Genomic DNA, 27,964 nt, shown 5'->3' with positions numbered 1-27,964 from the left:
TTACTTGTTTGGCAGAAAAATTCAGTTACATCACCATTTGTACCAAACCACTGCAGTTAGTTCAGTAACTGAACCCGATTTCACCCCGAATTTAGCATAATGGAAATTTTTTCACACGAATTTAGTGCACATGCTTATTTACCCGATTTTTACCCCCCGAATTTAGAAAAAAAATATTTCCCGAAAACTTCAGGCTCTAAGCATGACCCACTCACAGCACTTACCATTCAATTCTGCATCGTTGTCAATGCAACAGTGCAAATTGTCTCGAACCATAGTGCCACAATTATTAAGTAAAGGAATTGGATGGGTGCACAGCTATTTACAATCTCTCTTAGCAGCAGTGACGTTTGCTATGTCACTCTAAATATTCACCTCGGCCTTGACAAAAGAAAAGTGTGAAGCCAAGTTTTGATTTGCTTTGGCCTCTCAACAGCAACCAGGAATAGACAACCTAGAAAGCAACGAGTCGTGGGCAGTCCGCAGAAATCCACGGAATTGATTTAACTTCCTCATTTTTTGAGTAATGTGGGCCTGAACAGAAACTATGGGCAACCGCTTAGTCAAATTTGGTGGGACGAGCTTTGGTCGTTGGAGGATGAAGTATTAGCACACTCCCAAGTATTCAGGGTTACGTGCCAGTGAGTTGCTTCGTGTGTTCAACATGTGGCATCTGCTACTACGGTACTTTCCTCTAGCTACTATGCTGCTATTTCACAACTCCACACATCTATAGTACTACAAACAATATTTCAGTTTAGTTTCAGAACCAGTCGGACGCCCCATTAAGTGGACAGTCTGGCGCAGATCAGCCGATTCCGAAACTTCGCCAAAATTTATTGACGTGTGTTACAGATACACATCGGTGAAAGTTTCATTTTGAATAACGAAATAGGCTTAAAGAAACCTGCAGAAATATAATGTAACAGTTTTCTGAGTGGGTCGTAGTCTATGAGATCATCCATTTTAAGCTTCAGATGAATATAAAATGTGGTTTCCTTATATTAGCGCTGTGCTTAGTAAGGGAAGAAGGTTCCTAGATTGCCAGATAGGATGGAGACAGTCTCACCCTAGAGAAAGAAACGTCTAGGTTGGCGCCGTCAACAATCGAGCACAAGCCTTAGTACCACACGTACGGGGTGACACGATGGAATGGGGTGACGCACCAGTCTGTGGCGCACTGATGCCAAAAACAAACCCTCTGGGGGGCCCTCTACGAGCACGTGATTTTTTTTTTCTGCGTGATGGGTGATATTGTTATTTATTGTATATCGCCTGTTATGGAAAGGAATCTGTTAATGGGGGGGGGGGGGACGGAAAGGGCTCCCGTAACGGGTGCTCTGGTGACGCCACTGCTTGTTACGGTATCAGAAAATACTCTGAAACATTTGCTGAAGTTCGTATTCCAACCTATATTTTACGAGCGAGCCCTAGCTGTCGTCCTTTGTGGTGGAACTCCCATCTTGAGCTGCTAAAATGAGACGTTTTATTCCTATCATCCACTGGCTCACCTGCAAAATTTCAAACTTTTTTTTAGTTAGTCATTAATTGCATATTTATGTTGAAGGAAAAAGTGTTCCGACCTCACTAACGTAGTCCACCATTAGAGAAACGTGAAGTTTATTGGCTTGTTCGACGTTTCCTTTATGCAGTTCTGAAAAAGATTACGTGAAACTGAATTTTATGTACGTTCTAACATTAAAACATGCGTAAATGCCACTCACCGGAGACTAGTAGGAATGTCTTCCTCTGTACCGCGTCACTAAGCTTTCCCTGTTCCCACATCGACTTCAAAATGTCGGCGCGTCTTTGTACCTCATCTACCTTCCGTTTCTGGTATAGGAGACAGATGAATTATACTTATTATAGAGACTGCAACACAATTTCTAACCTCTACATTTCCTAGATATCTTTCCATAACTTCTGTGAGACATTCCAAGGTTTCTCCCTTCAGATCTTCTGGAAATGATGGCTGCTGCTCAACTTCAGTTTCAGTTGTTGTACAGCTCGTCGTTAGAAGTGGCCCTGCTGGTGGCAATGCGCCTGCGGTTGTAGAATTTTTTTTTTTCAGTCGTCGTTCTCTTAACGAAAATGTGAGTATGCACCACACCTAATATGGTCGAAGGCGCAGGTGACTGGGTTGGAGGAGGACCGTCCTGTGGGAACGGCACCCTCCTGTTCAGGAGGGTCCTTTTGGGGGCTGCAGCCGGTGTATCCTGTGTCTGTGTGTAGGCAAACACGGGTGGATCATTCCAGGCCTTTTCATCGTTCCCTGTTCAAAAACTTGCATCAGTCGAAGGCCTTACCTAAATACCTGCCCTATCAAATCGTTTGTTCATGCTAAAGATATGATCAACTGAAGTTTGGTACGACTTCTGTCAACGAAACATAAAATTACGGCTGAAGCTACAAAACTAAATTTATTTATGCACCAAACCAGCGGAGATACCAGCGGAGAGCGTGGTCACCTCTTGCTCCGTATTTCTGCCTGTCAGTCAGTCAGTCAGTACAGAGATGTAGCGCAGAATATTATTTATTTAAACGTCATAGGTTACTCATTACTCATATGCTATCGAGGTATTCTTAACCTACATGAACGTAAGTGAGCAAACTTGAAAAACATCTTCGTTTTTGACAAAGCTTATTTACCTGGTCTGAGCGCGGCCATATTTGTGGTCCTGCACAATGCCATACACATAACTCAAAATTAAAACTAGTACATAGAGGACAACAGAGCCATCTAATGCGAAAATAATATTCTATTATATATTTATTTCATTATAAGTGAATAGAACTGCTATTGAACTTTGATTGCATCCGTTTACATTATTCGCTGCGTACTAGTTACGGGGGGTCGTATAATTTGCGATACACGTCTTTTTTTGTGTGTTAGCTGGAATGTACTCGCTATTGTGTCTCTTGTGCTGTATTCATAATGTGCATTTCTCGGTTGCTTATTTTGTGCCGAAGCAACATTAATGAGACCTGATGAAGGCTGCCTGCCTTGCTGGACACAGGTGTAAATAAAACATGAATTTGCGGTGCCTGCACATCATATTTGTGATCCTATTTTTGGAGTCAATTACTGCAGTAAGCGCGTACGACCGTCAACTGTCATCTGATGGCTCTAAAAGTGAGAAAGGAGTGCTTGACTCTCAGCAGGTTCCTTCATCGTCTGCGGACGACACGGGTGAATATGTGCTTTGACTTACTATAGACATACATTCGGCCTTTCTGACACAAGTGACGTTGCGACTTCGGATAACAAACGGCGATCACAGGAGAACTTAGCCATGCGTTACAGGAACCGGTGGCTAAACGCGCGATAAATATTCAGACGCAACGTATAAAGCTTCGCAACGTGTGCCGCATGTTTGTGTCTTCATCCTTCACCGAGCGTGCACAGGAAACGCCGCTTCCCAGTTGAGCTTTTGTGCTTGCGTTCAACTCTTTAAATGCCACTACTTAAAAATTGCGAGGCTCGCGAGCAATCCTTTCCAAATTCGTAAATTTTGTGTTGAATTTAAGTTCACGCGATGACGCGCTGTAATATATCATCCGGTTTGGAAAAATCCCTGTGTAACTTCTCTGAAGTCTTCACTGCTGCGTGCAGTAGTCTGGCACTCGCAGCTGCAAACGATTTGGGAAGATTATAGTCGATTCCCACATCTCCACTGTTCTTCGTGAGAGCGGCTTCATTTTCCACGCTGCACGCATACGGAGGAGCAGTGATAAATTTTAATGTCAAGGATTACGGCTGACATGCACAGCCGTCTGGTTGCAAATGTTTCGCTGAACGAGCTCCGTGTCGTCTGTTATAATAATAACTGGCATCAGTGGAGCGGAGACCGATTGTGCTCAATGTTTCGTCACATTTAATGTGTCTTTGATGCGGTTGTCATAGCGTCGGTCGCTTTATCTTTCGTGATATTAATTAATTAATTGATCAGTTACATGACTGACTATCAAGCCTATGCAGGCTGTATCAGTTGTGAAATAATCATTTTAAATACAGCTTGACCAACAGAATTTTCAGTGTGCTACTGGTATTGCACAGTTTAATGATTGGAGTGTATTACGCAAGCACCGCACCAATGAAATATGTTCCGAATGATAAAAGAAATGTTTTCAAATGTAGCAGCAGATCATAAGCTTGCGTATGAGTGAACCGCCGCATTTCAAGGTTCTTAATTCTTATATTTTCCGTTGCTTAATCTGAGAAGTTGGATCTCTGCCAGTTGAAGCAATTGAGTGAACGTATTTGGTTTATGACTTTGCTTCAGGATGTGCTCCTACTGATTGTTGCGCTCGTGCAGCAGTTTAAGGATTTGAGAAATAGGGGCACAAGAAAAAATGTTTTAGATAAAACTGCTAAAACCCTAGTGCACTGTAAAAAAGGACTGACGGTACAGTACACATTTTTTTTACAGTGTCTCCCTTGCACTAGGGGTTTAGCAGTTCTATCGAAGTGGATCACCAAACAGCCCAATTTTTTACACATTTTAAAAAATAGTTGCCGTGACATGTCTGGAGATGCAGCTGCAAGTCTGATTGTGTAATTGCACTACATCAAAGATTGCACCAGAAGCAATGTTCACACTCGTAAATGAATCTCGCTATGAGCAAGTAACGTGAACTTGGAGCTCTCTTGGAGCCTATCATTGGAGCTCTGCTCTTGATGAGTTCTTTGGAGTTTTCGAGGATAAAATTATATGATAGATGAGTGATAGACCCTACTAGTGAGTGGACTTCAACAAAAATACAAAGATAACGTACAAAATTATGTTTTGCTGTCAGATTCTAACTGCATATAGCTACGTTCCTTTTGCAAACAAGTCTTCCTTGATACCTATTCAGCACAGTCACAGAATCACTCAGTTAGTGATGAAGTGACTTTCTTTATTTCCAGAGGAGGGCACCTGCGAAAAAGTGAATGCCTGTGACGACAAGTTAGGTTATGAGGCGATCAAAGCCCTGCATCACCAGTTGGATGACGACGACAACGGAAACGTCGATGTTGCCGAAACTGACGAGGTACCAATTTCTTGTTCACTATCCTCTGGTTCTGCATATGGTCGCATATATGTGCATTGTTCCAAAGTCTGCACATGTGTCACATGATCAGAATGTAGGACAAAAACCAACCTGCTTCATAGGAGATAGCTCGTATCAGGCAGATTCTCGAGACGACGAACCTGGTTAAGATAACCTGCCACTTGAGAGATGTATGCAAGTGCATCTCGGAATTGTATGGAGCAACACGCAGATTACCATAGTGAACGACGCTTTCGAAATGTTCTCTTTCGTGATACTCCTTCTTGAAATTGTGCCATGAAAAATAAAAGCAATCTTATCTTCATGCCAATACAGTCAAACCCCTTTACAACGAAACTCAGGGGACAGCTAAAAACAATTCGCAGTAAAGGTATTTTCGTTCAAAAGGATGTCCATTATTGGACCTATGAGCTCCAGCGGGACCGCAAAAAAATTTGCTGTAGTGGTATTTTCGTTAAAAAGGTGTTCGCTATAAAGGAGTTTGACTGTAGTTCGTGGGCAGTGCATATGTCAGGCTTCTATTGCTTGGCTGCGTGGGATTCAATGCAATCTTAAAATCAACTCGAGCAAGCAAAAATTTGTACTTTGACCAAGTTGCAGGTGCAGACTAACTTGAGAGTCTTGTTCGGATTTGCTTCTTCCACTCTTCGAAGTTTAACGTTGTTGTCTACTTGTATCGGTTCTGTCTCTGTCAGCTAGCAAACCCAGAATTTTTTTTTTTTTTACTGTGGTCATCCATCATCGAGACAGTCCAAAGCTATTTTGATAGATACTAGTATAGTAGGCCTTTGGAGAGATGGTAGTTATTCACAGCTGCTGTGTTTCTTGTGTCTTTCGTCGTGGCAAGAGCAGGGAACAAGATGTTACATCTTCACTACAATTTCTGCAAAACTGTCTGCATCATTTCCGCTTCATTGTTCTCCAGAAGAACTCAAAAGTATGCAACTTTTGATTGAAAGGAGCAGTAGGCCACTGACAGCCTGGTGCATGACTACAAAAGGACTGTTGTTGTGGGACTGCACCGCACAGAAAATTCTTCAGAGAATTTCGTGCGTGTTGACTCTCTCTCTCTCCTTGTCTCGGGTACCATCCTTATTGGCTTTTGCACTTGCCGTAATTGTCGTTCTTTAAAATAGAAAAAAAAACGTTTTTCTTCCCCGGCTGTATGGAAGGCGTGCGTTGTTAATACAGACGCTTGTAAAGCGGGATGCCCTTCAGTGAATGCCATGTGAACGTCAGCTTGACGATAAGGCCTTGTGGCTCTCGACATGGGTTTATCACCTGTGTACACAGCTGTTGAGAGAGGGCTTAATCTCAGTGTCAGTAGTTCGTGCTCTTTTTTATTTTTTTTTTTCATTATATATTTTTGTTTTATATGCACACAACGCAGAAATTGCAAGCACAGCTTGGAAAAGCTGCAGTAATGCTGTTACGAGAAATCCCTCGTTTTTTTATTTTCTTTATGAATAGGGTCAGAATTTTTCGGGTTAAATCGGATTTGTCCCGCTTATTCCCTCCCGAATCCATGGAAGGCGTTTAACCAGAAAAAAGTCCGAGCTTAATTGTGAACCATTCACCGCGATTTCTCGTTCAGGAAAGGTAATAGAATGTTTTGACGTGATTTTAACTGAAAGGCATTGAAATAAAGTGTAGTCGGAAGTGCTATTGTTGCTTTTTATCTCCAGCCTCCAGTATGCCCAGATTATACTGCTTTATCACTTATCAGACCGGCGTGTCAACGCATTAAACCATGTGGCGCGGGTGGGCAGCAATCTTCCGCTAAAGCTACGAAAATACGGTACCCAAAAGCTCGTGCGCCGTTGAACAGATAAATAAAACGGTAGTGCATGTTGTAATGCGCAGGAGCGCTCGTGGTTAAATGTATGGGGTGTGGATGATGCATGCGACACGCTGGAAAGAGCAAAAACGTGCCAGCTGGTCTTCATTACCAGTTGGTGCAGCTGTTCGAAGTCTACTGCGCAGTAACGTTACATGCGCTACCATATGCAACTGTTAACTCCCTGGTAATGGGGTTCGTGAATATCTTGGTCTCTTTAATATTGACTTAGAAGCACCTCTGCAGCGTGGTCAGCACGTGATCTCTTGGACTTTGTGCATGTCTTATAGAATGCCCACGAAAAGCATCCAGGCTTACGTCACAACTAGGGCTCCGCGTTTTTGGTTTTAAATACGCGGAGTAAATTTTCCCTTGTTCGGTTTTAATCGAAAAACGCTGAATACAGAGGGACATTCCAGGAACGATGACAGTGATAAGTTGCCGCGCATGCCCAGCAAGTTGTTGATGCAGATCGGAAAACCATACATAAATACGATGGTTGCGAAAAATGTCCGTTTACTTTTTCGTTAGCCGCAAAAGCCACCGCAGCGGACAACGCCATGTTGAATGAGTGTCGTGCGGAAATTACATTCTGATATCTATTCGCCGATAACTGTCCGCTTAAACCATGTGCACGGCAGGAACAACGTCGAAAAATGCTGGTTTCGTGAAAATCAATAAACACACGCCGAATCGGCCCAAAAATAAAGAATCAAAAATAACAAAGACGGTTAAGAGCATCAACTGTTTACTATATACATAAAAAACAGGTCTTTCATGCAGTAGGCTGCACTTCTTCAGGTTGAAGAACTGCAGCCTACTGCACGAAAGTCTTGTTTTTTATGTATATAGTAAACAGTATGCTCTTAACCGTCTTTGTTATTTTTGATTCTGCATCGCCGGAAACTTGTACATTGTTTTTTCTTCATGTTCAAAAATAAAGACCGTAAGCGCGGAACCGTACTCATAACCCGAAAGCTCACGGATCTACAAAGGAAAATGATGATCATTTAAAGCTTTAGTTCACTAAATGCGTAACCTCACGTATCCAATCTGCCCCCTCTCTCTGTCTGCAGTTCCTAAGGGATGAGTTGCAGTATGAAAATGGTTATGAAAGACAAAAGGGCTTCCATGGGAATGACAAGTACATATCTGTGGAGGAACTGTGGCAGGCTTGGCAGGTATCCGAAGGTAAGCTAAAAATAGACACAAACGTGGAGCCCGGTCATTAGGTGGTGTGTTTGGCACTAATACTCGAGCAAAATGTACATTGCAGTGCACAACTGGACAGTGGAGGATACGATAGAGTGGCTGGTGAATTGTGTGGAGCTTCCGCAATATGTGAAGACGTTTGAGGACAACAGTGTGGACGGGTCTACACTTCCTAGGTAGGCTCGTAGCAGTGTGTCTACCTTGCTCTTACGATATGTCTTTACGGTTGCAACCATGTTTAAAGCATGCTGTCACAAGGTTTAAGGGAGTTAAAAAAATTTCATTTTCGTATCGACAAAAAAAAAAGAGAGACATTTTGATCGTAATAATTTTTACGCATGCAGCGTTTTTATTACGTTGTAGAACAACATCCGAGCTTTTACAGAGTTTCGTGGAGGTGCAGTATGGAATGTCGTGAATTAGGCCACAACACGAACATACTGATTTGTCTGTGTTCTCTAGTCAGTGCCTACAGCGTAAGATACCATCTAAAAGATGGATTCGAATTTCTTGCTTCCCGATAGGCAATGCATTCGGTGTAAATATCGCACGATTCTTGGAAATTCTTGCGCTGTTCATTGACTATTCCAATTTACTACAGGCAACATCACCACATAACACAATCGTTGAAAGCGTCGCTGCATTGTACAGCGCAAGCATAGGATGAAAGCATAAGTCACATGTCTATATGTCAGCGCAGTCTATTACGAATATTAAAACTATGCAGTACTGCGTACTATGGCTGTCTGTTTCGAGTAGCGTTTCACGACATCGTAAAAGTACACGATAAATATATTTCTTTTTCATGCCGAGATAGTCTTACCCGCTTCACGCAGTGCAACACCTGTAGCATTGCTTCATGTTGTTCGTTGGCCTTCCTGTTGTAAAGGTTTCATGTTTTTACCCTTGCTAGAATGGCTGTGGCCAACAACAACTATCTGAGCAGTATCCTTGGCATCAAGGATGTCATCCATAAGCAAAAACTCACTCTCAAGGCCATGGATGTGGTACTCTTCGGACCACCGAAACGTACGTGTCGTAGTCGGAGGTGTACCCACGAGAAATGTCTCGCGTTGCGTTTCACGCTCTCACGTCTCACGTTGCGTTTCAGACCACAATTACGTGAAGGACGTCCTCCTCGTGATGTCGCTCGTGATTGCTACGGGCGGATGCTGGTTTGCTTATGTGCAGCACAACTACTCTCAGTCTCACTTAAAGAAGATGATGAAGGACATGGATAGCCTTCAGAAGGCAGAAGAGGCACTGTCGGACTTACAGAGAGAGTACGTTTATGTAATGTTATACGCAGCTGTATTGTGGTGGTTGTATTGCTGCAATGATCTGACTATAAGACTCCATGATCACTACCATAATCACTTATTGAGACCCTAGGCACTTTATACAAAAGTTCCCCTGGTTCTATTTTAGGCTAGATAACACAGCCATTCTATACAACCAGTGTTGCCTGATTCTGTTTGATTCCTGATGCGAAAACGTGACCTGTCAATTTATTGTAGGCCTGCTTGCAAACCTCGAAATTAATACTTATTAGTGTACGTGTATGGGATGTTCAATGGATAGCATAGCAGATTTTTGGCTTTTTTTTACGTAGAATTTGCAACAATTTTTAATGCGAGAGAATAAATTAGTTAATGACATGAGTGGTAGTAATCCCAGTGTTTTTTGTCCAATTAAATGTACACAAGTGCTCAGATGTCTCATTCCGTGTAAGATGCCAGATCTCCAAAGTTGTGGGCATTTTTTGGGTTAATTTTTGGTTATATTAGCGGATAGGTTAATTTGAAGAAATATAATGGTATCATCGAGTATAGAACGTGTTCAAATAAAGTTTGTTAGATTGGTGTACGATAGATTTTACTATTGTAGGTTCTATTATACATATGGTATTATGTTATCCAGACTTTGCATTCACTCCCTTGAGCACAGGAGGCTATGCCACGACGTAATGTTCTTAAGCAAGCTTATTCACGGATCAGTTGACTCTTCCTCGCTGCTTAGTTTTGTAAATTTGCATGCTCCGCCCAGGCAAATGCGCACCGTTCGTTGTTTTTATCCCACTGTTCTAGACAAGTGCTGCACAATATCAAGGATGCAGATGACTTTTAATGTTTACGTCACGAGAAACAATCACCTAGACATTTTTAATGCCAATTCAGTTGTCACTCTCAAGCTTACGTTGCACTTTTGTGGCGTTTAATTTGTTCGCTTACCACTAGATTGTTTGTGTGTAGTTGTAAATTTGTGGTGCACTTATGGCCCACTGCCCACGGCTGTGGTGCACTTGTGGGCACTATCAAAGGCCCTCACAGCTGTTTGTGGGCACTCAGTGTGGAAATAAATAAATAAATAAATTTCACAGACTAGACAAGGCCAAAATGGAGCAAGAAACTGCTGTCATTCAGAAGCAAAGGCTGGAAGACGAAATCCTTGCAGCTAGGGTAAGTCGGTAAGGTCAAAATTTTGCGCAGGTTTCACGTAACGCCTGCGTTTCCTCGCAGCAAGAGCGGGAGCTCCTCCTGGCCAACGACCCCGAGCAGACCCGCAGCGTAGTGGAACACCTGCAGGAAGAGGTTCGCCTCTTGCGAGAGCAACTGTCTGTGGCGCAGGCAGCCGTGGCCAGATACAGTGTGGCTGGAGGTGCCTGGGTGCCTCCTACATCTCTGCAGCACTGGCTGCAGCTCACCCACGAGCTCGAGCTGCGTCACTACAATGCCAAGAAGGCTGCTGCTGAGAAACAGCTGCTGGCTGCGAAAGAAGGGGTGGGTACTGCTTGCTATATGCTTTGTGGTACCTCAGAGGTGCTCAACTAACTTATTTCTACTGCCACGTTCTACTTCCATGAAATACAGCAGGTCCTGAATTCTTAGTTTAGTGTAGCGTTCCGAAGCCCAGTGCGGCAGAGAATGAGAAAGCTTCGAAGAAAGTTCCTAACAATGTGATTCTGTACAACTTTTGTGAATTATCCTTAGACCCTGAAGTTTTTGGGTTTTATTTTTTTCCAAATTCGGGGGGTAAAATTCAGGTCAATCACTTGATGTCGAAAATTCATGCAAATTCGGGCGGAAAAATTACCATCAGACTGAATTTGGGGATATATCGGGTTCTATTGTCGAACAAACGTTCGTTGTACAGCCTATCCAGAGTATCAGACGTTGAGGTCAACCGTGTATTTTGTGAAAAATTAGCATGTCATTGCCGTGAGGTGCCTAGCCTAGGTGCAGTTTTGCGGGTAGAAATCGGGTTTAACCCTAAACCGGTGAACCTCGATTCGGGGTGCAAATTCGGGGAAAAATCGGGTTTAACCCTAAAACTTCAGGGTCTAATCATCCTGTAATTTAGAAAGAGACAGCATAACCTAACAGTCAGTAAGATGAAGTCGATAAATTGGTTTTTGTATCTGCTACGATGAAAGCTATGATGTTTTGTTGCAAAACCATATGTGAAATGCATGAAAACTGCATTTCATCTATGATCAGCTGAACATAAAGTGTGTTTAATAGAGTCGATTCTGCTTCTCTCAGTGCGCTTCTCACAGACTAAAACCCTTTCTTCTCTCAGTGTGAGAAACTTAGACGGAAGCGCTCCAGTTTCATGGGGTCCTTTCGAATAGCTCACGGGAGCTCGATCGACGACATCGACAGTCGGATCTTGCAGGCAAAGTGAGTCCTTCTCAATCCTCTTGCGATGCACCTTTGATGCACAGAACCTGACTGTCCAGAGCACACTCCTTTGTGTCATTGTCATTTTAAACAAGTCCCTCCCTAGCTTTTAACGCAAAGCGAAGAGTCCTGTTCCTGTGCAGGGCTGCTCTCTCGGAGGTGACCAAGGACCTGCAAGAGCGTCTTCACCGGTGGAAGCAGATCGAGCGCCTCTGCGGATTCCCCATTGTGCACAATCCGGGCATTGGGCACTTGGAAGCATTGCTGAGAAGCTCTTTCGTCAATGGAAGTACTGCGAACCTGCACCCCACCTTTGTGTTGGGTAAGTGGTGCTAGAGCATGGGTTCGTGTCACTGTAGGCGTACCTAGGGTTGCCACCTTTCGTAGTGAAAAATACCGGCTGAGGGAGAGGGGGTGGAATAGAGGGAAAGGAGGAAATGTTCGCGGAAAAGGGAAAGTAAGTGAGGGGTGGACAGTATACAGAGAGAGAGAAAGAACGAGCGTACTGGCTTGAGACAACAATGATAATAATAATGAATAACTAAGAAAACGACTGGTGACTACAGAGTTGGATCTGTGCTCCAAATTTGTTCGAGCTGCGGTGGAATGTTGAAAGGAAAACCCCGTAAAAGCCCCTATGAAAGGTGTTGAGCCACAAATACCGGCAAAAGGCTGCCGGTATCGCCTTCCTATCGGCAACCGGCAGAGAGAGCAAATAACCGGCTGTGCCACTGGATCACTGGGATGTCTGTAGGAATGCACTAACTTACTTGTTTGGCAGAAAAATGCAGTTACATCACAATTTGTACCAAACCGCTACAATTAGTTTGAATAAGTGAGCCCGATTTCTCCCCAAATTTAGCGTACTTGAAGTTTTTTCACCCGGATTTGCATGAATTTAGTGCACATGTTTATTTACCCGATTTTTACCCCCCGAATGTAGGAAAAAATATTTCCCGAAAACTTCAGGCTCTATTTGTCACCAGGTTTTGCAAGTTGCCGCTCGGTTTAAAGACAACCACAGTGTTCTGCTAGGCATTTTATGGCAACGCTGTAGAGTACTCCCTAAAAATTATGCTACAGTTGCTCCGTAAAAAAAGACTTGCTCCTAAAATGCACATCCTTCCGCTCCAAAACGTACCCAAAAAAAATGCTCTGTCCCATTCCTTGGGCACTCATAGAACTCATACGTCCTAAATGCGTGCTATAGGAGTTGCACAAGAAAAGATTTATGATCTCGTCTCGAATAACGCCCACTGTCGGCACACATGCCCTGAGGGGTTCGTCTTGCACAAACTTGTTTTAGCTTTAGTGGCATAAGTCTGTTCAGTGTCTGTTAGTTGTATATCTTCCTGGTGCCCTGAGAGATGATGAATTTTCTTTCTTTTAGGGAAAAAAATGACTCGTTCAGAGAGCGAAGGTGCCATTGCTGACGATGATGGACAGCTCTCGTTTGCTGGCGGAGCAAGTGCTGGTAAGAATATGACTTCTCCCATGGTTGCTTGTCTCAGAAGCGAGTTTAGTTTACGTGCTACATATATGTATTGGAAGGGTGCGGGCAACAGTGGTATATGTAGCCACCATCAAATGCCCCATATAGAACCAATGTACTTCTGTCCAATAATTTGGACCTTTCCCTGGAAGACTTTCCTGATTATTAGTACTCATCTCGCTCCGCATTTACCATCTCCCGAGCGCCAGAAATGAAATGTTCCTCCCGCGCCCAATATTTTGTACCGCTTTCGCGACACGAAAGCCATTCGTCATTCCTGACGTGACGTTTTCGTAGAAGCTCAGAGCGTAGAGCTTATCTGCGCGTGACCAAAACAGAACGCTCTGCTTCAGACGTGTTGCAAGAACTTACATTTCAATATGTGTGTCTTGAACTACGAGTAGCTTTGATTATCGGCAATACTGAAATGCCGACCTCAACTACGATAGACGTGTTCAGTAGAAGTGAAGACGCAAATTCGTCGACGATTGAGACTAACACGACATCACATGTTTGACACTTGAGCAGTGTCAGCATAGTCTTCACATCTGTCCACAAGGGGGCGATCCCCGCTATTGTGACTACGTCGATGATGTACGCACTCGGTGAAATTTGCCGCGGTACCGTTGTTGCGCACTTGTGTAGCGTAGGGGAGACACGTAGATTTTCTTTTTTTTAGTCTCTTTGTATGTTCCGAGTGAAAGTTATTGAAATAAAGTGGATTTATGCCATTCACTAAAAATTTGGACCGATTTCGTGGCTCCTAGAAATCCGACAAATCGGCCGGAGACCCTAGAACTCGTTTCACACGAGGAGAATAAGTCGATGTTATGAAAGAGTAACTGTGTTGCGCTCCCTTGCTCCACAAATGAGCCAGTCAGCTGTGCTCGTAATACATAGTGAGTTCCGCTGGTCGTTGTAGTCTAAAAAAAGCTTGCACTGGTTTTTTGAGTGTGCATGTTACAGCCTTCATTTCAGGGCAGTGCGTGTCTCGTTTAACACCATCTGACGTGTGTAATACCGGCATTGCTGTAACTGCGCCGAAAATATTGGTGGTATTTACGCTCCGAAAGTAGGTTGCTGTGAGGGCAAGAGTGTAAAATGTATTTTCGGGTGAAAAAAAAAAAAAGATACATTTATGCATTGAAAATAATTAATTAATAATTAGGGGTTTACGTCGCGAGACAACTGAGATCATGAGCATTGCCACAGCGGTTGGTCTGTGGAGTGTTGAAATTAGGTGAAAGAATGTTTATTAAGAGACTGGTTGAAAATTCACTGTATAACCACTAAGGCTTGCACTGGCCCCTGTTTGTAAAAAGAATAAGTTGCATGTTCAGTAACGCATCATCCAGCGGTGAGCGGTTGAGAGCATGCTCGCGCTCGCATTGGTATGCCTCGTATATCGTTGGCTGTTGCTGCAACCTCTTTACTACTCCGCGTACCTTGCTGATACTAGATACTCCCTACAAGGTTTGAAAGTGCTTCACCTAACACTTCCGTGTATTGCGGGCAAACCCACTTCAAGGAACTTCGCTGTTTAGCGTGATTTTTCCTGATTCCTTCGCTATTTTTGGTAACAGCACAAGAAAGGGTCTCGTCAACGTCCGCGGAAAGCACTAACAGTACAAAGATCCAACACTGAAGTTTTCAACTTGCGTATTGACACAAAGCTTTCATGTAGCAGACTACATTTCTTTGTGTGTGAAAAACACAGGGTATTTTTGGTACGAAACCAGGGTATTACTTTGGTTGGCATTGTCATTCTGCAAGGCGGCTTCACCTCATTATATAAACGAATCTTGAGGGACAAGGGAAGCTGTCATGGCCCCATTAATCTAACTTATCACAAAACTAACCAAGTTGATGATGTCTTAGATTAGTTTAGTGAAGTTAGGTTAGATTACCGTAGTTTCACGCGTATAAGCCGCACCGCAGATAAGCCGCAGGATGCGTTTTTTGGGACGTTTTGAAAATTTTCTGGCAGATAAGCCGCACCCGCAGATAAGCCGCGGGGCAATACGAGACGACGGATTTGTGCGACAAAGGAGACCATAGAGAAGTCCATAAACCCTGTGGTCCATACTCCGGGATCGGCACAGTGTCCAACAGAGGAGATCAGTTCTGGAGTTCTACCAAGATCGGATTGTGCCCTTGTCGGGTGTTTTTCGTGGACTGATGGGTCAGTGATCTTCCAGAAGACGTGAATCACTGTCACCACTTTCCTTAAAGCTGCTTGGGGGAATGCACCAGGAAGATCAATCTACTCGAATGTGGACCCGTCCCTGTTACGCACTGTTCGTGCATCGGCAGGGCAGCGCTGTTCCAGAGACACTGTCGGCCCTTTCGTTAAAATCGGCGTATGGGGAAAATACCAGGAAAAAAATAGTCATCAGATAAGCCGCACCGGTGGATAAGCCGCAGGGCGCCCGTGAGAAAAAAAAATCGCGCATAAGCCGCAGCTAATACGCGTGAAAATACGGTAATAGGGCAATAGCCGCTTCGATAATGAAGTTGGGAGTGCGAGGCAAGCTGCCACAGCCGCACTAATCTAACCTAATATATCACTAAACAAAGCGTACGATGTCATAGGTTAAAGATGGCTTTCCCATAACACAAATAAATGAATCGAAAAAGTTCCGCTAAACTTACAAACGTACACTTAAAGCAACACTAAGCATTCGTTGAAGTGGGCTTGACCGCAATACACGGAAGTGTTAGGTGAAGCCAACTTTCAAATAGTGACTCCTACCAAAGGAACATTTTTCACGCTAGAAATCGGACCTGCATGCAAGCGTCCACAAATCCAAACCCGACGTGTTATGTTTACTTCATCAGAAATGGATATTTGTCTACTCCGTGAGACCTTAATCTGCACACAGTTTAAAGAATGTTTGCAGGATGCTCACATGAACAAACTTATATGAGAGCCAAATAGTTCAAACTTGAGCACACATATTATGGTAAACTTGCGTATGTCTTTCGCCGATGACCAAGATAATCTTGAACGAAAAGTGGATTCTCTAATACAGAAATCAGAGCTGTTCTGGCCCTCCTAGAGGCATACTGTGCTCCTTTGTTTACCTTTATGAAGCATGCACATGGTTCCTCCGGCCAATTAAAAGCGTCCTAGAAATGTCACCGCGACGTCATGCGTATTAACCTCGCAGACTTGTGGAGCGTATAACGGAACGCACCCCTCTTTATGCCCTCCTTTCACTGTCATTGCAAAATGTAGATTAAAAAATGGCTGATAAGAGAAACTGCGCTGTACTTAAAAAAATGGCTGCCCTTGACAATAAATAGGGTTCGTGCAGGCTCTTGGTAAACTTGGTAGTTTCACGTTCACAATTGGATGGCGCGGAATAGACGGGGACATTCAAGATGATTTCGGTCAACGCTCGCAGTGCCTAGGATGTTTGACTGTGAGAACCAGTGTAGGCGACACTGACACTATTTTTCTGCACTGGACCCATACTGGCGCATTACGTTACGGCGCCCGAAAACGACCAGCGGAATTAGTCCTAAGTAAATCCTTGCAGCCAAGCTGCGCGTAGCAAATTATACGTGTGGCTCTTCCTATGCTGTTCTTCGAGAGGTCTTGCTTGCGCTGCTTGCTAATGGTGATGCTTTCTTTCTCTCCTGCTCTTACGTTTCCTTTTTGTGGCTACAGTGCAGCAGCTAGTACACAATAGTGCTGCTCTGTTTCTGGCCCCTGTCCCTCCAGCTTTTGACATTACTGACTCTGTGGGTGCTTCTACTAATGCTGTCTACCCTTTCCGGATCTTGCCCATTAACAATAATGGCGGCGTAGCCGCCTGTAGCCCACCCCTGGGCTATTGCAACGGTGAGGACACTCTGCTCTTTTATGCTGTTTCTATTTCTGCGCTGGGAAGCATGGGGAAAGGGTTACAGTGTAAGCTATATATGTGTCACGATATCACAACTTCACTTTGTTGCGTGCACAGGTTACAAGAAAGCGCTCATTTTCATTAAGATGTGAGAAGTGTACCTGCGATGTTAGGCATGCTTTGCTGTGTGTTTAGATAGTATCACGTGCAGGATATATTTAAAAGTGTGACTGCGCGGATATTTGTGTTACGGGACATTATGTGTTCATCCACAGAGATGGAGATGCAAAAGCAAATGAATGGTATGAAATCAGGGAATGGATACTAACTATAAATGCAGCAAAGTACGGCTTGGAGGCACCAGTATTTCAAGTAGAGACTACTGCTGTTCCAGGTGTCCGAGACTTGTCTCAGTGGCCTCACAAATAGAGCTGAGCACGTGTGGCACCTTCAGCATTTTCATTTCCATATTGACTGGGCATCAAAGGGTGTTGAATGCCAAACAAATAATGTACTACTCCCGATGCAGAAATCGCATAAAAATCAAAAGTGCACCCCTTGAGCCCGTAGTGCATTCTTGCAGGGAAAAGAAAGATTATCTGCAGTACCGCCTCTTACCTCAAGTGTCAACGAAGTGGATTGCTCATGGAAATTTAGGATTTGACACGTAGGGTCAGGTTCAGTCAGGGGGGCATGTAAAGTACAGCATATGCTTCCGATAAACATTTGGATGACTGTGCACAAAACACCCTGGCCAAAACATTGAACAACGCTGAAAAAAATAACCTCCCCGATATCGTCAGCTGTCTCCATCCCTGGAGAATGATTGCTGGCTCTCAGGGGAATGAATCACGGAAGGATTATACGCAGGAATGTTTGCACAAACACAAAATACTCTGTGAAAACTTGAATAAATCGCATCGCAGAACACATTCATGGTGGTCAGTAAAGAGAGACTGAGGCGTTGGCCTGTCCTGTTTTTCCAGTAGGCTCTGTACAGAGTATGTCTTCGCTGTTCAACATGCACTGTGCGGAGCGTCCGAGCACACTGCCAGTATCGTCGCCGAGGGCTAATGGCTCCTCGACGCAGCGACTAGTGCTTCTCGACGAGACCGAGGATGATGACGATGTGGAAGAAGAGACTCTGGCAGGAAGCGAGGCTCCGAGCGTACGGGGCACCACACCTCCGGAGGGGGTCATTTTTTCCGTAGGAGACACCAGGTGAGGCACTGCATTTTCAAAGTCATGTAGAGTCGATGAAAGTCTAGCACTTGAAAACACTGCATGCAAATATTCCTGTTCAGTGAAGGCAGTTTGGGATTGGTTTGTAGAGCTGTGTGAATAGCAAACTTTTCATTGCGAATAGTTTACGAATATTTCATTTAGTACACTGCGAATCGAATCCGAATAATTGCTTGAAATGGCAAATCGAATTCGAATAATCAGAACAGGCCAAATTCGAATAATTTCGAATACCTTGTGGTGAAATATTTTTTCGTGTTGTTCTCGTTAGATGATGATGTGCTCCGAACATGTGAGTCTTTTCAGCCAGCGTAACATATCATGAGAGGAGGGTCACTCTGTGTTGTGTATGGTAGACTGCGTTAGTGGGACGAACTGCATTGAGGGTTAGTCAGCATGTTCCATGCAGCCTGCTTTGTGTGCATCTCCTCATTTCTATGTTTACATCATGAATTTCCTGTACTTCTCTTTAGAAACTGCACATATTTCCATCTGTTACAGAACATTGGGAGTATATTTATGGAATCTGCAATGCCCAGAGTATAGTGTTGACCAATGAGCTTTGACTAAGCAATGACTTTAGCGTTGTGAACAGTGTGAACCGAGCTTCACCTAACGCTCGAGAGCAATGAGGTGAAGCCGGTTTGCAGTTTGAAGCAACACACCAAAAGAAAAAGGGCAATGGCAGTAACGTGAAGTGGGCTTCACCTAACTCTTGGATGTTTTGAGGCGAAGCCCACTTGCAGAACCTTGCTCGCCAGAAGTGATACCTTCCTTCAGTACTATATTCGAAAAATATTCGAAAATTACGCATACTAATAACAGGTTGCGAATAGCATTCGAATAGAATCAGGTATTCGTTTCATATTCGAAATGTCGAATATTCGCGCAGCTCTAGTTTTAAGTGGAACATCTTAGTTACGTGATGTATGACTAGAGGCTGAAGTTTTAGGGTTTAACCTGATTCTTCCCCGAATTTGCACCCCGAATCGAAGGTTGCCTCTTTAGGGTGAAACTCGATTTTTACCCGGCAAATTGCCCTCACTGAGATGTCAGTATGAATGCACGCTAACTTGTTTCGCAGCAAATGTAGTTACATCACCGTTTCTATGAGTCACTGAGTCCAATTTCTTCCTGAATTTAGATACTGGAAGTTTTTTCACCCGAATTTGCATGAATTTAAAGCACACGCCTATTTACCCGATTTTTAGCCCCCGAATTTAGAAAAAAATATTTCCCGAAAACTTCAGGCTCTATGTATGACCTGTTACTGGCTCCACACCGTTTTGTAATAGGAACAGCTGAACCTGCCCTTATTTTGGCATGTTCTCTTGTAGTGTGTGGTAAATACTTTTTTATTCCGCATAATTTGGTTATAGCAGAGCTTGGCACTTGTGACTTCAGCTCACTCATGCCCACTCACTTGGTGCCCATCCCTCCGTTTGCTCACTCATGCTAACTCACTTGCTGCCCAGCCCTCTGTTTGCTCACTCATGCCCACTCACTTGCTGCCCAGCCCTCCATTTGCTCATTCATGCCCACTCACTTGCTGCCCAGCCCTCCATCTGCTCATTCATGCTCATTCACTCACCACTCAGCCCTCTGTTTGCTCATTCATGGTCAGCTCATTTGCCACATTGAGCACGAGTGAGCATCCTCATGACTGAGTTTGGTTAAGGTATGGGTTATAAAAAAAAAATGTCAACTAACCCCAGTGCCTCAGGAATTTGCCCTCAAATGCATGTTAGTGAAGTGCTTAAGGTCAGTTAGACCCCTGTGCTTTCGGGTTTCGCAGCGCGAAAATTTTGTTATATTTCAGTAGCCATAAAATAGGACGAAATTGGGCCTTATCTGGCAGAAGAGCAGACCTTTGGGTGGAAAATAAAAAAAATCTTTAATGCATTTCAGATTAACAGGAGATGCCAAGTGGCTGCACTGAATGTTCAGTGCCTAGCATACTCTAGTGCTTGTATCGGTGGCTAAATTTGCATTTTTGCAAGTTTGTTCTCAGGTTTTACCTGAAGTGACGATGATGCAAATTGGGGATAAGAACAAGGTTTACCAGATACATATTTTTTAAAGCAATAAAAGGGTGCTTAAACTACACAAAAGGGAAAGTGACTGGACAACACGCAGCACTGACTTGCAACAAAATGATCTTATTGACGTAACATTTGATCTTTCATACCCAATTTACTTGAGTACACTGTTTTATCACTTAAAGTGAACCGTCGCCAACAATCCCGAATTGCCACCGTGTTATACCGGGTGTAAACCCTAAAATGCAGGGCTCTAAATGTCAGTGCAATACAGTTTGGAGTTTTCCCTCCCTGTAGCTTGTGAATCCCTCCTCTTTCTTTTTTCTTTGTTGCAGTCCAAGACCCCAAGGTACACTGCATGTTCATTTTTTCTTTAGCGGACATATCCAGGCATGAGTCATCCTTCACACTCCACATGTGTTCACTCATAAAGGTCACCCTGTCGTCTTGTCACAGCACCTTCCGCCATTATGCCGGTGAACGTCTCTACTCTTTTCATTGTATATATTCTTTCTTTCTCTTTTTTTTAAATCCTGTTGCAGTCCTTCAGAAATCGGTAGGCCTCCAAAGGTCCCATCTCGGACCTCATCCTGGCTAGGAAAAAGCCTCAGCCAAGACCACTCGTCCTCGGCCGGAGCTTCGTTTCCGACGGAATTCTCGCTGAGGAAAGTGTCCACCGTATCGGAACCCATGCTCCATATGGACTCTTCCCCACCGTCTTCCCTCCACTCTAGCAACAGCCCCGTAGCAGAAGGGTCTTTCGAAGCAGCGACACTACCTCGTCCGCCCGTAGACAAGAGGCGAAAGCCACCAAACATCTTGGTTGCCGCGTTCAAGGGCGTCTCGGGTGGCATTCTGGACGAGGAGAACTCGACGGATTCGAATTCGACGGCGGACGACGACAGCCTACGCGAAAAGAAGAAGAAGGTATCGCTATTTCAACCGTTGAAGAAGAAAAAGTCAAAGGTCGCGTGAAACACGACTCGACAAATTTGAGGACAGTCTTCCGCACTGGACGTTGAGACTACGTGATTCTCTATTTGTTGATGGGGTTATTTAGGTTGGTGCTTTGCATTTCGTCAAAATGGTGATGATGAAATGACTCTGCGGCAGCATGCTAACCCGAAGATATGCAACTTTCATCCCTTTCCTCTTTGGTCTTCCTTACGAAGTGTCCCTCGAAATGTTCTTTTGAAGGAGTGTGCTTAAATGGGTGGCACGGGATGGTAATGGAAGAGGGTGTTGTTCTGCTCATCCAGTAAAGACTGTTCGCCGCCGTCGTTGCTGCAGTGCTGGAGACCTCTTTGTTGTCGAGCAACTGTGTGTCGAGGACTGCTGTTCCAAAGCCAACTTTGTTTTGGAAACATGTTTGCCGGTGAAGGGGACACCTTTGAAGCCTTCTTTCAGTTTCAGATTATTGCTCTTCGTATTTTCTTCCCATCCACGTTATACAATGCTACTGTGAATATGTGATCTTTCATGTTTAGTTATCCGCGGTTATATGTAATAAATGAGCAAATTGTAAGTGCTGGATAAAGAAAAGGCAATATTTTTCTACCACATTTTTTTTTATATTCATTTATTGCATTTTGGTAGTGCTGCGTTTGCTTCTCTTTATCATTTAGGGCACGAGAATCAAACCATGATGTTTTATGAGGTTTAAAAAAGGAATGCAAGATAACCTTGCATCTGACGCAAGTTCAATTCCCAACCTTGTCTGCATACGGATTTGTAAAATTCTCACTGTTTGTCACTTCTGTATGGGTTTCTACTTCTACGAAGACAGCTTAGCTATAAAGTAATTTTTTTCATTCTTTGCAATGCTTTGCTTTGATAGCGACAGCTTGCATTAACAGAAAATGAACGCTCGACGTAACTGGACCTGAGTACGGCTTGATTTAAGATACAGCTTGGTCGGCGCAAAGTTTTGATCGCATTTTCTGTCGTGCTGTTTATCTACATACGAGTTTCTACAGTGGTTAAGTTTTGACATCATTGAAGAGTTTATTTTTAGATGCTGATTAATGCCTAAGGAAGTTTGATAAGCAGGAATCTGGTAGGCCCTTATGTACATTATACAAGCATAGCTAAGATGTTCAATAAATACTTGTTCTGGTCGTATGTATTGCATGCTGAGCACTGTGGACACTATTGGCTATTGCAATGGCGAACATCAGTGATTTATGCATTGCTGCAAATCAGCCTTAATGCGGGCCTGCGTTAGCTGTTACTTCAGGGGTCATATCAGCTTTACGAGATTCGCACCATTTTTTTTTCTTCTTCCTGCTCTTTTAAAGTGCTACCCGTATGTATTTAATGCATCGTTGCTTCATTTGCTTTCTTTTACAGCAAGTGTGATTTTTCTTTCTGCAAGTTCACAGAGAATTACAGACTTATATGGCCGTTTGGACTTCTGGCTTAACTGATCCAATGTGCAGAAATGTCTTTGGAGACTTGTATGATATCATCTGTTTCCCTTTCAAACCTCTGCATGAAAGTCTTTCCTGCTTCTAGTTAGTTAATCAGTTATTATAGCTGACAAACAAGCGTACAGCTTATAGTAGTTTTGTATTTCACAGTGGAGAGGTGCACCACGCTGTTCTTTTTTCCGCGCTCCGTGAACAAATGTGCTTTTTCTCGAGTCCTGTAAAGTAATATGGATGCTGCATATGGAGGTAGTAGCATCTTGAAGGAACCATGTAGAACTGCATGAGAGACTTCTCAAAATCGGAAGGGGATTGTTGAGAGAGGCAAGACGACTTGCAAAGCAGGAGGAGGATAACCCTCTTTTGTCTTCAGATGAAGCTCAGGGTTATCCTCTTGGTCATAAGTCTTCTTTCCCTGCTTACAATAATCAATAATTTGTGTACGCTTTTAACAAAATATATTTGACAACTTTAATTCACAGTTTTCTTTAGTTATCTGGTACGAAACGTTGCGCAAGTCGTACATTGCCGCCGTTCCACATGTCCTTCCAAGAGCGTACACAGTCCCGCAGGCCAGTTACCTCTTTGTGTTGACTGCTGCTGGATTTAAGTTACATTTTGAATGTTGTACGTGAACTGTAATTCAGCTTCTTTCCTTTTTAGAAGTTTCTCCGTCGCATAAAAACCACGCCTGGGCGCTGATGGGTCTTGTGGTTATGCAGGATTGATGTTTCTTCATTTCGCAGTGGTGTGCTTGTGAGCTGCGGCGTCTCCACTTTTACTGTGTAAAAATGGGTTATCGATCTCACGGAACGTGAAAGAATGTTGCAACTTTTTACTACGAAGAAAATATACGAGCCTGTGATACTAGCAGAAAAAACTATTGGAATGGAAACACTGTTCAATAAATAAGGTATGGGTTCTGTTTTGCCCAGGTATGCGTTCCTTCAATGTTTGCTTCCTTTGTTTCCTTAAAGCCTCTGGTTGTTGTACTCAAGAGCGATGAAGCGTGCAGTCACGGGAATGTAACCTATTTATAGTGACTATACAGCCAAGAGGAGTTGGAGCGACCTTTCGGTGAATTTGAACAAATATGGAAGAACACCAGTAAATGCGGTTGTGGGAAATCTCCTTTTTTTTAGGCCTGGCGTATATGCTTGACGAAAATTCTGGTTCGTAAAAGGTAGTGACTCTAACAGAGGGCAGCAGAAGATAGCCCTAAGGCGTTGCTTCGATCTCATGTCTGCATTGCCTGGGAACGGGAAAAGATATACCCCATATACCGTCATGTAAAGTGGAAACAAGCTTGGAAGATTTTCTAGGAACGGCAGCGATCAATGAACGTGAGCGACTACAGTGAGAGTTGGAATGCCGAATTACGACAGCTTGTCCTTCTCGTACACGTGCGAGGCAGAAATATATTCCAAGTATTGAACCCCCCTCCCCCCCACAAAACATCGCTAGAACATTAGGTTCGCCCCCCCCCCCCCCCCCCCTCAAATCCACATGTTCAAAATCCCAAATCGGCACAGTCCGATCAATCTCACCGCCTACAACACGTGGGACAGCGCGCGTCCGCCCTGCTAAGCCTAACCGTCGCTAAAATGTGCATTTCATTCGGTAAAACGACTTCGATGAACGTCGAAAACACGCGAAGCTCGCACGTTGCTCAGTGATATATCCTGCTGAAGCACACGGTCGTTGTCAGACCTCGCAGATCTTCGATTTTGTGAGTTGCGATTTTGACTGGGTTATCGTGGCAGAGGACAGCTTTCATTGCTTTGAGTTTGAGTTTATTTAATGAAATTGTTATTTACCATATACATGAATGACGAGGAAAAACGCTGTTGGTAGCAACAGCTTGACTAGCCTCGCCTTTCAATATACTCTGGCAGCAAAAACAACAGCTTGCATGTGATCAAACAAATATCAATTAATTAAGTTAACACAACAAAGGTACAAATAAAATAGATGAACATTGAACTATACATAGCATTTATACAAAAAATATGTACAGACAACCAACCATGATATATACCAACCATGATATACACACTCAGCCCTTTCATCTGTTCATGAACTCTTCGTTTGGTCATTTAATGCAACACCGTAAGCGGATATCACAGCGGTATACTCATCATCGCGCGACCGTGGAGGTGTAAATATTTGCCGTGCGAGAAACTTGCCATATATCGCGCTGTTGACAGACGCATTTTGCTGGTCGCCGTTCCGAAAGCACGTCCCGTCTGCTGAGGTGTGTCGGTGATCGAGAACATTTTACCCTCACATATTGGTTTTTACACACATGTTTTACCAGCACATGGGCAATGATGTGTTGGTGGAACAGGAAGAAGACATTACACCTGTTCCGTGTAAGTGAGCTAACGTGCTGCGAAGTTAGCGCATCAGATTGTCTGTATTACCAAAAAGTTGGGAGTTTTCAATCTGCCGGAGGGGGCAGGGGCACAACCCCACGCACATTAGGTCTGATTGGGTGTCTGAGATTCAATGTGTCAAGAGACGAATTTTTTTACAAGATTTCGAAGTTCACTCGCACATGAAGCATCCCCCAAAACGTTCATTTCGAGTATCAGTTGGGTGACTTCTCTGGTTGATGTCTGCATACCGTCTTTAGTGACAGATCAGACCTCATTGCTAGACTGATTTGTTTGATGAGTACTCTGGGTCTGTATGTTCCAATTTTTCTATACGGGTGCAGAGCTCCCAACGTATATCATCCACTTATCTCGAGGCATATGGATCCCATCAGTCTCGATTACAACGGGATTGTTAAGCTTATTAAATAAAGTTAAAACTCGGGCGGGTTGGTATATGTCATACTAAAATCAATTAAAAACCCCAGTGCAGCAGGTGATGGCGAAAACAAGGGACGATACAAAGAGGCGAAGACGAGACAGTATACCTCGTCGTCCTCGTCTCTTTGTATCGTCCCTTGTATCTTTCCTTTCTCTTTTTTTTTTCTTTTTCTGCCGATAAATTCCCCCCCCCCCTTGTTTTCGCCATCACCTGCTGCACTGGGGTTTTTTAGTTGATTTTAGTACGTTAAGCTTATTTGTTCATTAAATGTACGGACGGCGCAGGATCCTGACGGTATCCTCACAACCGTCCTGCCCTAACGTGCCCTACGTGCCCTTCGGCACGTGCAACATGTCGCCACACTGCGACAAACCTTACTTATAACATCACAGTACCATTACCTACGTCGTCTTCCTTTGATTATTGGGTACTGACGTTGTATATTCTTCGATTTGAGAAAAGTTCTTGTTGCTGCTCCCCACGCACTCGCGTTATAGCTATGACTGCAATCGTGACTTGAAGCCTACCAGGGACCTCACTGTTCGCCTCCGGGCTAGTGGGAAATTTGCGCCCCCATATAATTTTTTAAAAATCTTCTTTCACTCTTCTGCCGTCCAAAGGCAGCTCCTCCTGCCCGAAAAGTGTTCTTTTGGTACCCTTTCAGGTGGGCGCGATTTCTCCCACTTATAGACTCTGACACTGAAGCCTATACTTTACCGATCGGGAACAGTGCGTGATTCGTCCGGGACGACTAAAACTACCTCTAGAGTACCTCAAGCTTGGGTCTTAGGACCACTATACATAGAACTCATTGAATTACCTCAAAGATAGGACTCTTTGTTGACGATTGCTTGATATATAAGGAAATTTACGGTTATGACGGCATAGTTGCCTCGCAGGAGGATATTAATACGATTCACCAATGGTGAGTGAGGTGGAAGCTCCCCCTCAATCACCTTAGAAGTCTGCCCAGGACGCACATTCCCCCAGGGCGTTAGTCGTGACGTTGCCCACCTCTGTGAGGCCGACAACGGCGGGCCCTTTCACCGCCACACCACCACCACCCCTCAATTAAAAAAAAGTCAAAGCATGTCATTTACTCGTTCCAAGAGTCCCTTCATCGCATCTTACACAACAACCCATTACAACATGCGATTGCAAAAGGTAGAGGAGTATAAATATCTGGGCGTGATATTTTCTAGTGACCTGAAATGGAACAGTCATCTTAGGTTTAGTTGGCGACGCCAGTCGATCACTCGGCTTGTTAGCTAGAAACGTGCTCCCCCCTAACATAAAAGAAGCGCAGTGCAGTATGACGCGAAATATGCTAAAACAGCTCCACTCAATACTGATGTTGTATGGAACCTCTACAACATGCATCAAGATGGATGCGTTGGATTGCGTAGTCCCTGTACGGTGAAGAGCTTCAGTAGGAAGCCCGACCACGGGAGGCCCATCGTACGTACTGAGCGTTAGGCAGGTTCCATACGGCCCTATTTGTCGTCAGTTCATTTGTTGTTCAGTTGCTTCAAAATCGAACCTATAGGTAATCGAGCTCCGCAGGATCAAATGGGTCAGTTTTGGCTCCTCTAAAATCACGGCGGAGAAGAACGTCCCTGTGGAACCGGCCTTATATGGTAGACAGAACCCTGCGTCAACTACACCAGACAGGTGCCTTGCACCGTGACAGCGTATTGCAATCCGAGTTCAGCGTCCCAAGAAGGATGATAGATAAGAAAAGCATTACCACCCGGGCACATAATTTATTGATCTGATAACGGCCAGCTTGGACGACGCAGTTGCTTCGTAGGCTTTGGCGTTTGGAAGTTACGAAGACATAGCGGGGTATTCCTCTGTGGGAGGGATGATGACAGCTCCGTAGGCCGATATGGGCAAAGGCACGTCTTTCAGGAACTTCCAGTCGCACTGGGGACTCGAGGCTTCCATGGCAAGGATGCTGGTCACTGGCTCGTCAGCCCTGTCCACATCCTGGCCACCGACTACGATTGACTGGTTTTCTGCACAGAAATGCGAAGTAGTAATGTTCACTGCTGTTGTTACTGTCGTCTGCAAACGTTTTAGCGGGTGAGTAAGGACTATCAAAACGCGAACGAGACTAGCGATGTCGGTTGTCTCCCCGAAGAATAGTTTTGGTGTCGTAGCTTTAAAATGAGAGGACTGATGGAACGCGGAACCGTTTCTAGGATTGCTAAAGAGGAAGGCCATTGAATCCCAATGTGCGAATTGAATCAAAGTTAGCAAGTAGCATCGGCCCTCATGTGTCAGTTCAATTACGTGTATTCTTTTGTTATT

The 27,964-nt window shown here is 44.0% G+C and overlaps 3 protein-coding genes across 6 annotated transcripts in view; 1 reads left to right on the top strand and 2 right to left on the bottom strand.

Moving 5' to 3' along the window:
• Nucleotides 1–810: 810 nt before the first annotated feature.
• LOC135394823 (steroid receptor RNA activator 1-like) lies at nt 811–3,240 on the bottom strand. Of its 3 annotated transcripts, none has more exons than XM_064625836.1 (6): nt 3,213–3,240; nt 2,111–2,272; nt 1,892–2,043; nt 1,725–1,833; nt 1,584–1,654; nt 811–1,511 (listed from the first exon to the last, which is right to left on the bottom strand). In XM_064625836.1, exons 1-6 carry the CDS (start codon nt 3,223–3,225, stop codon nt 1,431–1,433), a joined length of 588 nt encoding a protein of 195 aa, XP_064481906.1. In that variant the 5' UTR covers nt 3,226–3,240; the 3' UTR covers nt 811–1,430. The 3 variants fall into 3 exon arrangements, with proteins under 3 accessions (XP_064481906.1, XP_064481904.1, XP_064481905.1); XM_064625834.1 differs by lacking the exon at nt 3,213–3,240 and adding an exon at nt 2,650–2,734; XM_064625835.1 differs by lacking the exon at nt 3,213–3,240 and adding an exon at nt 2,593–2,628.
• On the top strand, nt 2,857–23,770 carry LOC135394822 (stromal interaction molecule homolog). 2 transcript variants are annotated; one of them, XM_064625832.1, is made up of 14 exons: nt 2,857–3,190; nt 4,910–5,034; nt 7,969–8,083; nt 8,169–8,280; nt 9,018–9,133; nt 9,216–9,387; nt 10,485–10,563; nt 10,624–10,884; nt 11,684–11,784; nt 11,910–12,106; nt 13,175–13,258; nt 16,950–17,123; nt 18,114–18,348; nt 20,951–23,770. In XM_064625832.1, exons 1-14 carry the CDS (start codon nt 3,031–3,033, stop codon nt 21,381–21,383), a joined length of 2,364 nt encoding a protein of 787 aa, XP_064481902.1. In that variant the 5' UTR covers nt 2,857–3,030; the 3' UTR covers nt 21,384–23,770. The 2 variants fall into 2 exon arrangements, with proteins under 2 accessions (XP_064481902.1, XP_064481903.1); XM_064625833.1 differs by lacking the exon at nt 16,950–17,123 and having other exon boundaries at nt 11,928–12,106; nt 18,117–18,348.
• Nucleotides 23,771–27,394: 3,624 nt separating this feature from the next.
• Nucleotides 27,395–27,964, bottom strand: part of LOC135394819 (uncharacterized) — a 38,197-nt gene continuing 37,627 nt past the window's right edge. Inside the window, exon 13 of the mRNA XM_064625829.1 lies at nt 27,395–27,669. Coding sequence (XP_064481899.1) covers nt 27,479–27,669 — 191 coding nt within the window. The 3' untranslated portion in view covers nt 27,395–27,478. The remainder of the gene's footprint in view (nt 27,670–27,964) is intronic.

Source organism: Ornithodoros turicata, chromosome 5 (assembly GCF_037126465.1).
Source record: "Ornithodoros turicata isolate Travis chromosome 5, ASM3712646v1, whole genome shotgun sequence".
NCBI lineage: Eukaryota > Metazoa > Arthropoda > Arachnida > Ixodida > Argasidae > Ornithodoros > Ornithodoros turicata.
The sequence above is the reverse complement of the archived record's forward strand: the minus strand, read 5'-3'. Positions and strand labels throughout refer to the sequence as shown.